Source organism: Ambystoma mexicanum, chromosome 4p (genome assembly GCF_040938575.1).
Source record: "Ambystoma mexicanum isolate Mex_15411 chromosome 4p, UKY_AmexF1_1, whole genome shotgun sequence".
In the NCBI taxonomy this organism is placed as follows: Eukaryota; Metazoa; Chordata; class Amphibia; order Caudata; family Ambystomatidae; genus Ambystoma; species Ambystoma mexicanum.
Window position 1 is genome coordinate 681,420,508 of NC_090927.1, and position 17,802 is coordinate 681,438,309.

A 17,802-nucleotide genomic window follows, 5' to 3' on the forward strand; every position below is an offset into this window, starting at 1 on the left:
TCCCATGTAGAACACTAATCCAGGTCGGAAGAAGGGCTCAGAGTTCCTGATATTGGGCCTCATTACGAGGTTGGTGGGAGGACCCGTCGGTAGGTGGCAACCTACCGCTGACCCCATAACACTGTTTCCACTGCCTGACATCCCGGTGCCATCAGGAAATCATGAGCGGCAGCGGAACTGTAAATCCCCATTCCCATGGAGTCTCGTAGGACTCCACAGGAACGGGGACACTGAAGCACTGGCACTGTTGCTAACTCCCAGTAGGTCAAGCCTGCTGGGAGTCCCGTTCCCCTGCCGGCAGACTTGTAGTTTGGCGGTCCGAAAAGGTTGCCGGTACGTTGCTACCTGCACCCTTATTTCCGGACCGCCAAACTTAAAATGAAGCCCATTGAATGTTACTTGTTTGCCGCTCAGTTGGCCCCGGGGCTAGAATGGAGCCAGCAATCCAACACCAAAAGATGCATGAGTTAGAACAACATGAGCCAGAACACCCGTTCAACTATTGGTCATGGGTTTCCCCTAGGGTACACAAAGCAGCTCCCAATCTACTCCCAGCTACAAAGGGGACTTTGCATTATTGGGACTGGGCGTTTAAAAAATTCCACATATCAACCCACCTTTCTCCCCTCACCCTCATATTTGGCAATCCAAAATTCCCTGGGACCACATCTGGCTAGATTCTCATACTGGCTAGAAGAGGGAAAATACAAGGCTTTGAAAACTCTTTAAAGATGAAGACCTTCTCACATTTGCAGAGTGTAAGCAGTCATTCCTGCTCCCTGACTCCTCTAGATGGTTTATATCCAGATTAGACACTGGGCGCAAGACAGAAAGATCAAACAGGCTGAGGTTGCAATACAACAAAATGCGATAATGTATGTATAGGGGCTCACCCAGCATGACAAAGCACTATTCACTATCTTGAATGCATCTTTGAATAAGCCCCCTGCCCCCACCCGCACAATAACTACATACTCAAATGGGAGGAAGCCCTCAAAACCCCAATAGATAACCTGGTATAACATATTCTAGAGAGAAGTTAAATCCTCCCTGTGTCCTCCTCTAATTGCTGGAGGTGCAAACAAAGCCAAGGGGCACTGTTTCACATGTGGTGGGGGATGCAATTTAATCCCGTTATTCTGGAACGCAGTGCTGTCCCATATTAACAAATGGACAGATGTCGAATTACAGCCAGACCCATTGGTGATATTCCTCGGCAGGGATACCCCAAGTGGCCAATATAAGATAGCACATAAAGGTTCTAAGCTCATAATGCGCTTCTTGCTTGCAGCTAAGGTCACAATAGCCCCAACTGGAAGCTAGACAACACCTCAGACATACGGGAATGGCGGGCACAGATCTGGTACACAGCAGCCATGGATACAATTAGAGCCATGCCGGGGAACGAGATACCCAAGTATGTTAGCACGTGGCACCCAGCACCCATGCATTCAGTTCATACAATGAAATTACTATCCAGGTATACGTCATAGACCTCAGGGTCTTAAATGGAACTTAATCTTGTGGGACAATTATATTTGTTTAGACAACATTGCATACCTAAGGGGACTGTTACTCTTAGAGATTAAGATTTCACTTGAAAGGAAAGTATAAAGTAAAGCAAGGGCAATGTACAGGAACCTTTTTTATTGCTTTATTGGTTAAAAGATACATTGATGCTCGTATTTAGAATTACTCGTGATCACAAACCATGTAAATGAAAAGTGCACAGTGATGTAATGCCTTGTACTTTGCATTGATAAAAATTAATCAACTTTAAATGAAAGAAGCATTGAAAGACCCTTTATTAAAATAGTGCCCAGTTTTGGACAAACTATTGTGTGGACAATTTCGATGGCACTGTAACATGATACTTATTTTAATTGTATAAGCTCATGTAGCACTGCTCAACACACATTTTCAATTATCACGTATATTTCGCCCCACATTTTTACTTGTCTATGGGGCTCTTGTACTGCGATTTGTCTTAAATGCGTTTCTCAGTTAAACCTGGAAGTGAATGTTACTGATGAGTAATGTTAACATTTTTTCTCTATTTTTCAAAACCATGTAAAATGTTTCTTTTGCCCAGAGATCATCCTCGTGTCTTTGCACGTGTTAAGCTTAACACGGATGATACACTTTTATACATCAAGACATGTTATTTATATGTGTAGACCAATATTTGTATATTCTTTCAACTCAACACTGTATCGTCAGCATAGTTTGATAAACTCTTAGTCGGTTTCATACGCCTAGAGGCACAACAGTGTATCTTTGCCATTTCTTTTACAACATCTGAAACCTATGGATTACACTAGATTGGGGAAGGGGCATAGTTTTCAGAGGTGAACTGGCATATAGGGAACTCTGGAGATTTCCTGGTAGGCCTCTGTACCCTGGGCTTCTTTTGTGTGGTAACCTAAACCTATTTTATTCCCAATTTGGTTAGACTTGCTCAAAATAGGTGATATGGTGTCTTTTTCGGTTCCCAACCCACCCATGATCGTTTTGGTTTAGGCATTCGTAATAATTCAAACTCTTTCACTGAGTTTTAGAAAAGAAACAGTAGTGTCAAATATAGGATGCATGATCAAATTCCTACCATAAAACTCTAACCAATAATACAATTGCAAATATATATTTTCCCAAAGCGAATACAAATTAGTTATGGATATAAAGATGCAAGACTGATAAACATCATATAAACCTCTGAGCCATACGCTTCCACAGTTAGGTATCATGGGTTAACCCCATTTCTCAGACACACTGCGACACAACATGCAGATTTTGATACCTTTTATTGGACTAACTGAACATTTTATGCAGGGAGGGACCAATTCATTAGCTTTCGAAGCCCTGTGGACTTCATCAGCTGGTGCAGAGTGCAATGACTGGCAGAGAAGCATCCACTGGATAGTTCCTGCTCAAAGAGAAAAAGGAGCATTTAAGTTTATACTTCATTGGGTGAAGGAATAGTATGCATGGACTGCAGGTCCGGCATGGCTGCCTTAATTACAGGTCCATAAATCTGCAGTGAAAACTGTTACGTGTGTTCCCTGCTTCTAGCAAACAGTCCACATTTCTAGCTGATAGTTGCATATTAAGAAAACAAACCTTATTCAATGTAACTTTTGAATGTAATGTGTTCCAAGAGTTATGTACAGACAATACTAAAGTGGGCCCCAGTAATTTACTAAAATTACTGATGTTCGTTTAGAAAAAACACAATTAGAAAGCGAGGCATGTTTTGTATATTTCTCACACAGAATCTAAAAGTGTGTTTTGGTTTGCAATCTCTATGTATCGTCAGGAACATCTAGTTATTACAAAACAGCTGCTAAGGTTTACTGGCTGGTATACTTGGCGACACTATAAAATATGTTCTCAAAGTTTAACTGGTGCACTCTCAAATGTTGCCTAAGTATGCCTCACAGTGATGAGGATGTGTTATTTATATAGCGCTTTCATCAAAGTGCATAGAAAATGTGTATACAATTATCAATCAATCGAATTTGGTACTCATTAATTGACCCCAGAAGGATGGAAGGCTGAGTTGGCCTTGCCAGGATTCAAACTTGTGACCTGCAGATCAAACACAGATCGCAGCAGCAGGAGCTTGATCTGCTAAGCTATCTAACCAGCTACAATGGTTTCCTGGCTTGCATACATTGTGGCAAATACAAAATAAGTCACCCATTTTTTAACAATGCAATGTCTGTTATCTCTGTGTGCCTCATGCTCGATAACGGGTGCCAGGCACGTAAGCATAGAAACCCAATATTTCAGGTTGTTGATTCCCTCTGTCCTCATCCATTTGGGATTCTGAACAGTAGTCTCCAACAGCTGGTCGTGAGAAGTGTTATTGGAGGCTTTTTTTCTGACTTTATTTGATTAAGCCCAGAACTCGCAAGGCAAAGTTAGCTGTAGTGTTTCATAAAACCTATATCTATGTTCAGCCATCTTGTCGTTTAGGTGAAGCATCTTCAAGTACTTGAGCTCCCATGTTCTGCTAGGTGTGGTATTCGAGAGGTCACCTTTTGAAACAATAACCAATACATCCTTTTGTGTGCCCATCCTGTTTGAAGTGGGACACCACTGGTGTCCCTATCGTGTTGCACGTGATGGCATTTACTTTCCTTGCAGGCATTTCTTTCATTAGATGAGTTATACAGCATTGGGCAATTTGTAGTTGTATGTTCCATACACCCGTATTAATTGCTTCTTAGAGGTTGTAAGATCTGGTGCATATCTGTTGCCATGTTTGGCATCTACTCACAATGCATGGGTTTCATTCAGGGTCTTCCTTGTTTTGTTTCATCTACTGGGCATGCTCTCCTGGTCAGAGACTGTGCTAATTTTCTCATTTTCTTATATGCAGTTAGGGGAGTTTCTTTGATAATATCTCTCAGCTCATCATCCCTGCTAAATATTGTTTGTAGGTCCATAACAATCCTATTCAGTTGTGTTAGTGCTAGATTGACGGTGACAACCAAGGGTGCTAGTTCTGTATTTCTAGAGCTCTGCATTGTAGCAAGTTGTCTCTGGGTATTTTCAATGCACAATCAAATTCCCACTCGGATTGTCTGGTTGTCTGACCCGTTTGCAAGTAGGATGCATGGAGTGTGACTAGTTGGTTATCTCTCATCTTCCTGTTGGATCATATTTGCTAGTACTGGGTGGCCTGGATAGAGATAAGAGACTGTCTTCAGTGACTTGTCATGTTCAGGCATGCGTTTTTTTGTCTGTGGGTTTCTGGGGATCTATGTGATCACTGCGCCGCCCATAATGTCGACTTCCATATTGACGCTGCGTAGTGATCACATACATCACTGTGCCCTGCATCCTTGTACCCCGCTCCCCCCTACCTACTTACCTTTTCCGCGGCACACACACAAGTGTGCCGCTGTCACCGTAGGGTCCTTTTTTTCTCTCTTTTTTAAACTTTTATCTTTATTGTCCCCTGCTACCATGTAATGGATGCAGGGGACACCCCCGCAACACATGACCCCTATTTCTCCGACTAAGCGGGGGACACACCAGCAACCCTGCTTCCATTAGTCATAGTAATGGGGGTCGGGATATTAGTACAGAGCAAAAACGGCGTACTTGGTATAGGCGAAAAAATGTCGCAGTGTTTGTATGTATACAGCTGTTTCTAGGTGGCTGTTCCTTCTAACAGAGATAGTTGTATCCACGTGCATGCTCTTCCTGGAATATTCACTGGTGTCAAAATGCAATAGTGGAAGCCATTTAATGATCCATGGAGGTTCAAGAATCTCCTTTTGTCCAAATCAAAATGATGTCATCAATGTATCACAAGTAGGTTAGTGGCCTCAGGGACTGAACTCAGTTTTTAGGTCTGCCATGAAGGCTTTAGCATACTTATGTAACATTTTTGTGCACATGGCCAGTCTTGTGTTTTGAGCGAAGTGTTCATTGAAGCAAAAATGGTTGTGAGTGAATATGAACTGCAAAATTCAACTTTGCAGGGAAATTGAATACTATATACGACAATTGCATCTAAAAAAAAATACCTCCATGCGTAGAACAACGTAGAGAGGGCTGCCTCATATTATGATGCCACAGATAGATGGTTGAAAAGGACTCCACTACATGTCCATAGCTTAAAACTTGAAACCTGGCTCAAATGTCTCAGATAACCTGTAAGAACTCACATACTCAAAAAACAGCAGGCGAGTAAACAGACCCTCCCTCCCTGACCAAGTGAGCAGGGCAATAAAATCACTTCATACAAACAGGGAAATCATAATAAACTCACCTGACAAGGGTGGAATTGTTATGGTCAAGGATACACAGAAATACTGATTGGAATTCAGTTTAAGAAATGTGATCACATGAATCATGTGCATTTTAGTTTAAATATGTTCTGTGTGATGGTAACTGTAACACTGGATAGAAATGCTACTATTTATTGAATTTTCGCTGTGATACCTGCGGGTCTGGGTGAGCAACAAATGTAATAAATAAAATAAGCATGCAGACGAAACCTTGATGCAAATTATTACCAGGAACTTAGTAAAGGCCCCACAATGGAGCACAAAAACACCCTGTAACACATCATCAAATCCATGACAAGTGGCATTGAGGAACACCTCCAACATCTGATACCAAACAAGCCAAAGCTTGGATTTTTTAATATGCTCTTAACGATTGAAAAACCAGGAAATATGGGCCACACCAACCATCTCTGGAGTAAATTCATCAAACAAGGCCTTATCTAGACATATACTGAATCCACCGTAAAACCTCCAGTGATTGATTAGGTATGCTTTCTGCAGGACCCAACAAACTTCCTCCAAAAGATTCAAGAGGTAAACTGTCTACTACCAGATGCAATTCTGGCAACGTCGGATGACAACTCACTTTATTCCAATATTACACATGATGATGGAATTGTGGCATGTCAGAGATTCCTGCAAAAAATGAACAGCAAAATAGACACTGCAAGTGTTTCGTTCTTCAAAATGAATGAAGAATTCAATATCTCTATAAGCAGCTCTTTTTAAGCTCATGGACAAGTTATGGTGCCAGACCATGTATGTGTTCTCTCAGACTTGCTGTGAGGTTCTTTGTGTATGGGGTGATTGCATCATTTCTCTGATCTTCCCGGCATGCCTGCTTAGCATATATCGCATAATGGGTTGTCCCTAGTAGATTTGTGATCCTGGGTGCTTTTGGTGTCTCTTTTTCTTTTTCAAAAGAAAATATCATGGTCCAGCTGGGCTTCCTTTCTCTGTATTTGGCAGATGTGCTTGTGTCGCTGGCGCATTTCAGAATCCATTTTGCAAAGTGTGGTGCTATGTTAGTCCAGTTTTAAAATCACACAAAAGGCAGGGTTAGTTACCTTTAATTGGACTCACTTGAAATAGTATGCAGAGTGGGAACAGTTTATTAGCTTTCAAATTATACTTTCGGTTTCTATAATAAAAGGTATCAAAAACGGCATTTGGCGTGATATTAAAAATGGACACACAAAGCACTAAACGTTGCTTTGTTGCTTCTCTGTGGAGAGACAGGGCCTTTTTAGCACCACCAAACATTCAGCATTGTGTTGCTGTACCGCAACGCACATAAATATAAAGCACATGATGACTTGATAATGCAGACCTCACACCTTGACTACCTCCCATTAAGTATCCTTTAGCAAGAACCCTTCACCTAGCACAGATGAAACTTGTCCTGTACTGACTTTGCTGAGCGTGTTATCATGCACTATATCAAACAAAGCACACCATCTTGTATGTGTAACTTCTTGTTAGCTTTTCCATCCAGTAGCTAGCTCTGCAATACTGCACTTAAATCTTAAATACAAATCTGGAACGTCACGTGATCTCTTATGCATGTCACCCTTCTGTGCCAGTGAACCCAGGAGAAGCAGAAATGAGCAAACTGAGCACTTAATGGCACATGTTTTTTCTATGTTTGGACACACTCAAGCCCATAATGTACCCATTATGTGACTATCACAAAACATGTGAAATGCAGTGCTCACTATGCTCCCACAATACTAGCGCATAGAGGATACAAGGACCATTGATTGCAAATATTGGCGCAATGTCTAGAAAGGCTGTGTATCATCACCTCTCTTGAGTGGGAGAGTGATGATGATGCAGATATCCAGCAGGTAGAGGCCCTTTTATTATGCTAGTACGTAATGACAGAGGATCCCACCCATCTGATTCCCAAACGAGCCATGCCTGCTGGGGTTTGAGACAACAGCTCCAAGTGCATACATACCATGAGATTTCAGGACAAACCACTGTGAGACTGAAAAGCTCCAGAAAGAATATCCAAAAAGTGTAAAGTCTGCTACTAAGAGCAAACAAAAGCTCAAATATTTTTTTTCTATTGGCTGTAACCCACTCAGGATTATCTCAACCACATTTTAGAATCATGTGTCGTTCTGGGAGAGAGCATATTTCACCATATATGTCTGCTATCACCCATACGAGCAGTGCAGCACAAAATCACAGGTAAATCTTCTCCGAGCAAAATTAGCAACAGCAACCCCAGACACATGCTTTTGTTGGATTTACCAGTTTATTCAAGATTCTAAAACAATTGTCAGACTAAGAGCACACATTACATTAAACCGAACATTTCATTTCAATGAGTAGATAAAAAGGAGAGAAAAATATGGGTGTGTAGCAGTGGTAGCTATAGATGGGGGTGGGAGATAGAACAAATGGGAGGCAAAGGGTGGAATATCCCGCTACGGGCAAGAGAAAGGGCAATTTGGTCCAAAGAGGCACACATACGTTACAACCAATGGGATGTGATCAGTGCACAGACATCTTCCTTATTGGTCATCAGCAGAGAGGTGCAGCTGCAATATGTCGCCTCTTTCAATTAAAAGTGACAGGTGTAAAATGTTCTGACATTCCCTTGCTGATAGACCATTGATGCAATGAAGCTCAGTGAATCAGCTGTTGAACATCGCTCTCATGTGAAGTGCTGCCTTTTGCCACAACCAACAGCACAACATGATTCTGCCTGCCCACAAGGACTGGGCTATTTCGAAAGCCAGCTGTCTCCAGAACTACGTATGCCAATTGTTTGTTCAAGCCCTTCAGCAATTTATTGATACCACCAAACGATATGCTTCCTTGACCAGCACTGAGGAGTGTGGGGTAATGCTGAGTCTCGGGTGCCTGGGGTGCACCTTCACCCAGCTTGCCTGCACTACCAAGACACCTGTCTTCCTAACAACAAATGCTGATAGAGCTTGAATTAGAGCAGGTTCACCCATCCACCCTTAGGAGTCATTAGTATTTTCATGTCCTTGGCGTGCCATTGTTTTCTTTCAATTTCTCAAAAGCATGAATAGCCAATTGATAACCTAGTTTATTATGGGGAAAACTATAATTTTAAAGTGTTCCCCCCTACGTGAACACCATTTATCCTCGAGGGACCACATAGTGGTTATTGTTCCGCCTCTGATCATATACCGGTTTTCCACTGTTGGGACCAATACCGTATACCCAGGTTATTGAAGGGTGTGGGTTGTTAGCATAAACTCTTAGATTTAACTTTGGCTGGAAAGTGTCAAACATCCATGGGCAGCACTGAAGCCCTGGTTAGTTGAGTGTGAAACATGCCATTTCTTAATGGGCTGAGATTAGGTGGAGTAATTTGGGAATAGACGCTTCAAATATTTCTGTCTATGCAACAAAACAAAAAAATCCTGTGTATTGGTGAAAAATGTACTTTTTATACTCCTCCTCGTTCTTATTCTTTGGATCCTTAGATCCTGCATAACAGCACTGTTTCGGGATTGGGAGATGGTGAAATAGCAAAGGGTAGGCCAAAATACTCTGCCTTGCACCTGGTCAAGGAATAGTGAGATTATGCCGTTAGCGTAATTACCTGCCCTATTTATGTATAAATGTGCTGGTACACGTAGTACAGACAGGGGTGTGAAAACATCTGATTCCAAATGAAGAGAATGTCTGGCTTTGTGAGAATGTTTGAAAACGAATGATAATTGTTATATAGAGGTTGTGTATTCTAATGAAGCTGAACCATGATGATGGTATGCTGCTATGCTATGCGCATTTACTACACATAGCAGTACATATCCACTACCACAACCTAATGCTTGCTAATGCAACAGTTGCATTGTTATCTCTGTAAAACTCTTTCATTATTCGCATATTGGCCGGATCTATGTTAATCTCGTTCACTTGCAATTCAGGATGTGTAGTAGTGCATTACTTCTAATAATCATGTGCAGATTCTTGTTCATTAACAGCACTTACACTAGTGATCATTTTTAGCTCGGCCATTTGTGTACACTTCCTCTTGTCCCTCGGGATTTTACAGTGTTAATGTTCATTTTTACACTTATGTTAATGTTTGCAATCTAGTGTTTCGTGGTGTGTTATGTTGTATTTTACCAAATTCATCTAAAGGTGTGGTTTACATTTTTCTGTGTTATCATGTTTTCTTGCCACTGTCCTAGAGTTGGAAAACCCCAAAGTTGAAGATGGTCTGTAGCTGTGTAAAATGATAATGGGCTAACAGTTTGGCACAGTGCTTGTTTTGATTGGCATATGATTCTATGACAGATTAGTATGTTCATGGGGTTTAGAGGTGTTGGTATGTTCATGGGGTTTAGAGGTGTTGGCTCGAGTAGTGCCATGTTTAAATCTGTGAGCAATTGACACCAGTATCCATATACAGTATTCCCCGTGAACATGCCTAGACCTCTTGGACTATATGTGTCTGAGTTTGAAGAGCATTTTTTAACATAAAGACAGCATTTCTTCTAAAGACAAACTCCTATTTTAGGATAACGTATCCAGCAACGGTTCATCAGATTTCAGTGCTGCTTAGGATTGTTATACATGTTTGGCAAAAGCTGTGACTTCAGCTTTACCCCATAAAAGTCCAAAGTAGCCATTCAATGTTAATGGTCACACATTTCAATGAACCCATGTTTTTTTATCATCACTCTAAACAGAATTATTATTTCTCATGGTCTTAGTGAGATTTGAAAAGTCTTTCATCAATCATGAGCTGAAAGTGAAAAGCCTGTAGGCATTGATGGTCCCATTACCAGTGTATAAGGAGAAAGACTCAAAGATCAGATTCCTTCCCAAAACGTGGTACCCCTTATGCTGTCCATTAGTTTCCGAAACTCAGTGCATCGGTTGAGTTGTTTAATGGATAACAGGTGAAAGTCTTGAATAACAAGTAATGATAGGGCATTCCGCACAGTTCTAATAAAACACCTCTTTCTGAACCTGTATTAACCGGTTCCTATCATTCCTTTTTTCTGTCACTTGATAAAGCACTTGGATGATAAATGCTCAGAAAAGTGATGGACTCTTGATGGAGCCAGCATACTACCATATGAGCAAGTGATATACAAGCCACTGAACAGCATCTCTTCCAGTGGGCATCAGAAGTTATGGTCATTGCCGGTGCTCGTCCACCTCAAGCAGAAAAAGATACATGGAGATTTTGTGATGATTTCTTTTCATTATTTGCTATATTGCACAGCTTATTTTACTATAACATCACTGTAGTTGTGTTCATAACTGACTTACCCTACTGGCATTTTCTGATTCCATTGCTGTACTTCATTGCACTAATAATGATTGGACATGTTGAGGGATTTCCAAGTTAGATACAAAACCTTTGATTTATCCATTTAAAATATGTGAATGCATAAAACAATGTCAGCTACTTACACTTCAGAATGAAGAAATGCTGCTAGTTAACTCTACTGAAAGTATGTTTTAGAATAAGTGTATGACTGTGTCGGTCATGAAACATGTACCTATTTTTAATAGATTTGCATTGTATATTTTTACAGCAAACTTAGTAGTGGAAGAGCGAACGCGACAGATGAAAATGAAGGTGCATCGTTTTAAGCAGACAGCGTGTTCTGGGTCTAGTCAAGAACTTGACCGCGAGCAATATTCCAAGGTAAAGGTGCTAGACATGTATTCTTGGCAATATTTATTCTGGCATTCCCATCAATGTCTCTTTAGCCACATTTTTCTTCCCTATTGGTCGACCATTAGTAGAGCCATGCAGCACACAGAATTCTCGCTATGCATCAAACTGAAGCAATCATGATTTAATGTGGCATGTTATTTGCTTCGACTTTTCGACTCTTCAAACTTATGGCAAGTCTCTCGTTTGAATTACTCTGATATCTATGCGAAGACCGAAGGAGAATTGAGGATACTTCTACATTATACATCTAGCCTTAAAGAATTATCATTTTTCAGGGATTCACAGATAAGCAAAGGTCGGGTGACACTACATATTGACTATGCTAAGCAGTTCAAAAGATGTGAATACCATAAAAACGAACTAGCATAGGCTTCAATTGTGCTTTGTTCATGGAGACCATTACAAGGAATGGTAGTGAGAGCAACATTTCAGCCCACCCACAGGTGGGATGCACACTTCTCTATTATCTTTTTTTTTTCAGCCAAACATTTTATTAAGCATTTCCAAATAAAATGTACAGTGACATCAAATCAGCACAGACCAATCACAACAGGAGTTCATTAAAGGTGTATCTTCCTACAGAGGTCCTTATTGTGGATTTTACTGTGTCCATCCTCTCAGAATACCTCAACCGTGGCTTGCTTGTTCCCTATGGTCAATTCCTCATTGGAGCCAGCGAGTAAGTGGGGGCCTTCTGATAAATCCTGGGTATTTCTCTGCATAGTCCATACATGGTGCCCAAGTGTTCAGGAAGGTGTTAAAGTTCCCTGAGCGTATTTCTGTTACCTTTTCCCATATTACAATTTCCCAACATTTTGACCACCATATTGGGATTGATGGGCCCTCTGCATTCTTCCATAGTCGGGCCATTGCAATTTTGGGTGCTGTAAGGAGGTGTGTGCACAAGCGCGCTACCTGACCTGTGAGTGGGAATTCGCCTCCCCCAGTTTCTCACAGGTATTATTTCCCGCATCCCACGGTATTGTCAGTCCAGTGATCGCTTTGATCTGCTCCAGGACCCCCCTCCAGTAGGCCTCCGATTTTGGGCATGTCCACAGTAAATGGAACAGGGTACTACTATTGCACAGCCCCTCCAGCATCCCAGTGGGATGTCTGGGTTGGCTTTATTGAATTGTTATAGGGTGATGTAGTATCTATAACAGACTTTATATCCCCCCTCCTTGTTTGTGATGCATTGTGTGCTTTTATGTAATCTGGTCCAGACCCTACCCCATTCCTCCATATCTATAGTGTGTTCCAGGTCTCTCTCCCAACAAAGCATATACTTTTTTTTTTGGTCGGGTTTGTTTTGTCTAGCAAGCGGTATAGCGTGGATATTTTCTGCCGTGGGGTTGCGGATGTTATTGTCAGTTCTAATGCTGTCAGGTCCCTCGCTCCCTTTTCCCTGACTATTTTCTGTGACATTCAGTGTCGTAGCTGAACATAATGGAACCTCTCTGTCTCTGCAACCTTGAATTTATATTTACATTTTTTTATTGGGGAGCCCACTTCTAGGAAATTTCAGATCTTCATCAAGCCCCCCTCCCTCCATGTAGCAAAACTCTGTGGAGGATTTCCCTGTGAGAACTCTGGGTTGTTCCAAATTGGCGTGAGTGGGCCTAGAGTGTTTCTACAGCCCCACTTGCGGGCTGCTATTTTCCAATTGCCCACAGTGCTTTTTGTTGCTGTGAGGGGGGCCTTGGTTCATCTGGCTTTTCGATGTCAGCATGTGTGGAAGATCTGCCAGGGGAAGTGGGCACCATGCCTCCTCTATCTGTTTCCAGTATGGCTGATCTGTGGTTTGGACCCATGTGAATGCATGCAATCGTTGTGCTGCCTGCGTATACCTGATCACGTTGGGGACTCCCAGACCTCCTAAGTTCCTCCTGTGGAGCATAATCTTCCTCGCTTTTCAGGGTTTATCCCCCCCCATACACATTTTAATGTTTCTCTGCAGGGAATTTAGTTAGTTTTCTGGGATGTGTACCTGGAGTGCAGCACATTGATAAATTAATCTAGGTATTAGATTCATCTTTAATGCGGCTATTAGCCCGAGCCAGGAGATCTCCTGTCTCTTCCAGTGCTCCAAGTCTTTCCGGAACTTGCTGAACATCTGCGGGAAGTTACTTTGGTAGATTCACGAGATATCTTTAGGAATCTAAACCCCTAGGTATCCAATCAGAGTTTGCCCACGGAATGGGGAGCAGGGCGCTAATGGGTAGCAGGGCGCTAAGGTCTTCCCTTTGTTTCCTGGAGAGATTGACTGGTAGGGCTGAAGATTTGTCCAGGTTCACTCTGTAAAATCCGGGGGAGATGAAGATGATTATCTTTGGACTGTTCTTTGTACTCGATCGATTTCTAGTGGGGAGGTATCTGGAAGAGTCAAGATGAACCTGAAAAGGTCTGCTGCATATCTCTCCAGTTCTGCATCCCGAATTGTAGTGGGGATGCCTCGGAGGCGGATGTTGTTTAGAGCGGTTTCCGCATCTTATTGTTTTTCTTCGAGAGCTTCGCATCTGGCTTCTAGGGCTGCCATCCTGTTCATATCTTTCTCCACCTCAAATGCCTGGTCACATAGGTTGTTTTCAATATTTGTTGTTCGGATTTCCACAGCTTCCAGTCTCTTGTCCAGGGTGGTAATCTTCTACATTACCTCATCTGTTCCCCTCTGGATCTCCTTTGTTAGGGCTGTCAGTAGATCCTCAGGTCTTCTTTTGTGACGGATTGGGCCATTTCCGGGACATCAGGGGCTGGAGCTGCCTCTGAAGTCTGTGCCCCTGATGAGTCACCTTTCTTTGATATCTCCAGGATGGCGCTATTCATTAGTGTAGCGATGTCCTCCTGTTTGGTCACTTTCCCGCTCTTTGCCATGATTTCCTCCTCTTTGGCGGTGGGCTGGGCGCAGTGGGGCTTTATTGTGTTACTGCACTGGTGTCTCCCCTCTCCGTTATTCCCCCGCAGGGAGCCCGAGGGTTGGTGATCAGTGCTCTGTAGGGTCGCTGGTTGCTTAACGTTTCGTGGGCTCAAAGTGCTAAGGGCCCTTCTGCTACTTACTGGGAGCGTGTTATTCTACAAGCCGGGTTTTGAGGGTTGTCTGAGCACCCCTTTGGTGCAGGATGTGTGGGTCCGGCGACTGGCACCCGTATGGGTTGATTCAGTGTCTCCCCGCTAGATGCACAGTTTTTTGCAGCTGTCCCCAATGCTGTGTAGACTCGGGGGGTTTTTGTGGCAGATGTCTGCTATCTCCCTCGCCCCCCGGGCGGATACTGTGTAAGGAGCATGTCCCCAAAGTGCCAGTTGTCTTTAATTTGATTCTCCTTTAGAGGCTGGAGGTGGGGGTAAATGGGATTTTGCAGGGGCTTCCAGTTTCGCTACTCTGATGGTTTACCCCCCCACTTGATGAATCTCACTGCGGGAGTGTTTCGTTGCAGGGGAATGGCTCACTTCATATTCATCCGGACAGCTGTGTCATTGAAAGCGCTCATTGGGTGCCCACGGGCTGCCGCTTGCCTGTGACAGCCATGTTATTCAGCTTGGCTGATATCCGCTGCAGGCGCACAGGTGGGTCTTCTCCCAGGGGCCCTTTGCTCCCGCTCTCACTGCTTCTCGGCCAGGCCCTGGCCACCAGTTTCTGCCGGAAAGGGGGTGGGGGGCTTGCCTTACCCCTGATCCCGCTGTTGCAGAGTCAGTCACCACTTGGAAGTGCCCCTCGACTCAGGCTTCCATACCGCGGCGGGGGAGGGATGTTTCTAAGTGCCCCGTAGAGTTGCGGGATGATTCAGTTGATGGCGGTTCGGTCAGCAGAGCCCCCCAATGTTGGTGCTTTTGTAGGGAATTCACTTAGTGGGGCTCAGGGCAGCCTTGCGGCAGGCACTAGTCAGAAAGTTAGCAGGAGGCTCTGGTGGTCTCCGATCCTGCTCAGTGTTAACCGCCAAGGAAATATCTTAATATAGTACACAGGAGTCACTGCGTTACCGGCTGAGTCCTTGCCCGCTGGGACGGTGTCAGGCGCTGGTGCCTTTTACTGTTGCTGTGGCTCGTCCTCTCCGGCATCTGCGAAGAGCTCCAGGACGGAGCATCCACCATTTTCTCCACACAGCCCGGCCGCTCTTGGAAACTCACGGGGGCTTGGTTGTCTTAGTGCTGACCCTCAACCAAATGGTTGAGGGTCATTCCTGGTCATTCCTCGCTCCGTCCCTTCTTCACTCCGATCGTTGATTTTTGTAGTTTAACGGAGAGTTGAGCTGGCGTAATATCACTCCGTATCCAGGGCTCGCCAGGAACTTCTACGGAGCCATACCTCTCATGGCAGCTCCAAGCCACGCCCCCTCTCTTATCTTTTACACAACAGAGCAATAATAGATGTGGTGTGTACAGTGTTATTCCATGGGTCCTCTACAGTGACTAAAGTGTGAGGAAGGTGGAATGATTACACATGAAACCAAATATAATACGACATAAAAATGCTCTAGTGGAATGGCCATTGTTATTACTTTGAATACATCTAATTAGCTGCCTGCCAAGCCTTAACAACTGTAGACTACAGTAACCTACATATTGTGTGTATTATGGAGCATTTCACCATCAACATAATGCATGCAACTGTACATGTATGATTCTCGGGTGCTCCTCAATCGTGATTCCTAGAAAGGTAACAATCATCTTATTGCAGAATTCTTCTAAAAATATCAAGGATTGGTCTATAGATAATGCCTCCAAAAACGAAATCAAGTTCTTCGACATTCCTACCCCAAGAAGCTAGAACTTTTTTAAATAACAAGCTATCATTCCAACCTCAAATCAACTCTCTATGAAAACATCCTATTTCTAGCCCCACATACTTAGGAAGATACACCCCTCCCTGGATATGCCTCTCTAAATTGATGTCCCCAGAGTCCTGGTAATCTTATGCTTGAACTACTCTAATGTCCTGTACTAAGGCCTTAACAAATTGCAGAAGTTGCATTTGATCCAAAATAAGGCTACTAAATTGGTCCTTGGTTTTAAACTTTAGGATCACATTACCCCTGAGAGTCTCTGCCGAAAGCGCCTCGCCCCCCCCCCATCTCTATTTACCTGTGGTGTGCCTCAAGGTTCTTGTGTATCCTCAACCCTTAACAACTTTTTCACTAAACCTTTATTTGAACTCCTGATCGACGTGGGCATCTCCTACACGAACTACGGGGATGACACACAGATCCTGCTCCCTGTAACTGGAAACTACTCCACTAAATCTGACACTCTGCACACGGTGTACCAAGGGGTCCAGGCCTAGATGGCCTCTCATCTCCTCTACCTCAATGATGACAAAACTGAAATTCTTGTGGTCGGCTCATGGAACAACTAAGCTAGACCATGCTTATAGCACCTTCACCATTGATGCTATCACTATACCAGTCTCCAGTGTCATGAAGACCTTGAGAGTTCACCTAGATGCCACTTTGTCTCTAACATGGCAGGTCAATGCTATTGCATCCTTAGCTGCACACACCACGAAGGTAATTAATGCCAGTAGGCCATTCCTTCCACCGACAAATGCCTCACCGTTGCCCCCATACTTATTGGCTCCAGGCTTGACTACTGCAATGCCCTATTTGCAGGCACCTCCACGTGCAACATCAACAAACTCCAGGTCATTCAGAACAGCGCACTTCGAGCTGCAATAAACATTCCTAGGCGAGGGCACATATCGGCTACCAGAAGAAACATTCCTGGCTACCAATACTTGAGCGCATTACCTTCAAAACTCTAGCCATCACCCACAAATGCCTATCTAACTCTAACCCCCTATGCCTCTTTCAAAACTCAAAAAAGCACAAACCTCAAGACCGACTCGCTCTCTTACTCTCACCGTCTTATCACACTAAGATTCAGACTACCAAGAGCCGGCAGAATGAGTTTCCTGGTCATCACCACAAAGAACTGGAACTCATTACCTTTAGCACTGATTTTTGAAAAATCATACTTGATCTTTTGCAAACACCTCAAGACGCTTAGGGTCATTACGAGGTTGGCGGTAGGAGTTTAACAGGGCCGGTAGCGCTGCCGGCCCTGTTAAACCCCTACCACCGCATTACGAGGTTTGCTCGCGGGACCCGCAAAGGGTGCCTAGTAAAATCAGGTGCCCTTAGCGGGTCCCGCTAGCAGACCAGGGAGCTAACAACGGGCCCGTTATTAACGGCCCCATTGTTAGCTCCCTCCCCATTCCCATTGAGCCCTATAGTGGCTCGAATGGGAATGGGAATGTACCGGGTCCCGGTTCCTCGAATGAGGAATTACCAGATCCTCCAAGGTTGGAATGGCCCGGTAATT

General features: G+C 43.5%; 1 protein-coding gene across 15 annotated transcripts in view; it reads left to right on the top strand.

Annotated features, from left to right (window-relative positions):
• Positions 1–17,802, top strand: part of RIMS1 (regulating synaptic membrane exocytosis 1) — a 1,643,460-nt gene that overhangs the window by 1,278,757 nt on the left and 346,901 nt on the right. For all 15 annotated transcript variants that reach the window (XM_069606225.1, XM_069606227.1, XM_069606239.1 and 12 more), the window contains one exon: positions 11,345–11,457. In XM_069606225.1, coding sequence (XP_069462326.1) covers positions 11,345–11,457 — 113 coding nt within the window. The remainder of the gene's footprint in view (positions 1–11,344; positions 11,458–17,802) is intronic.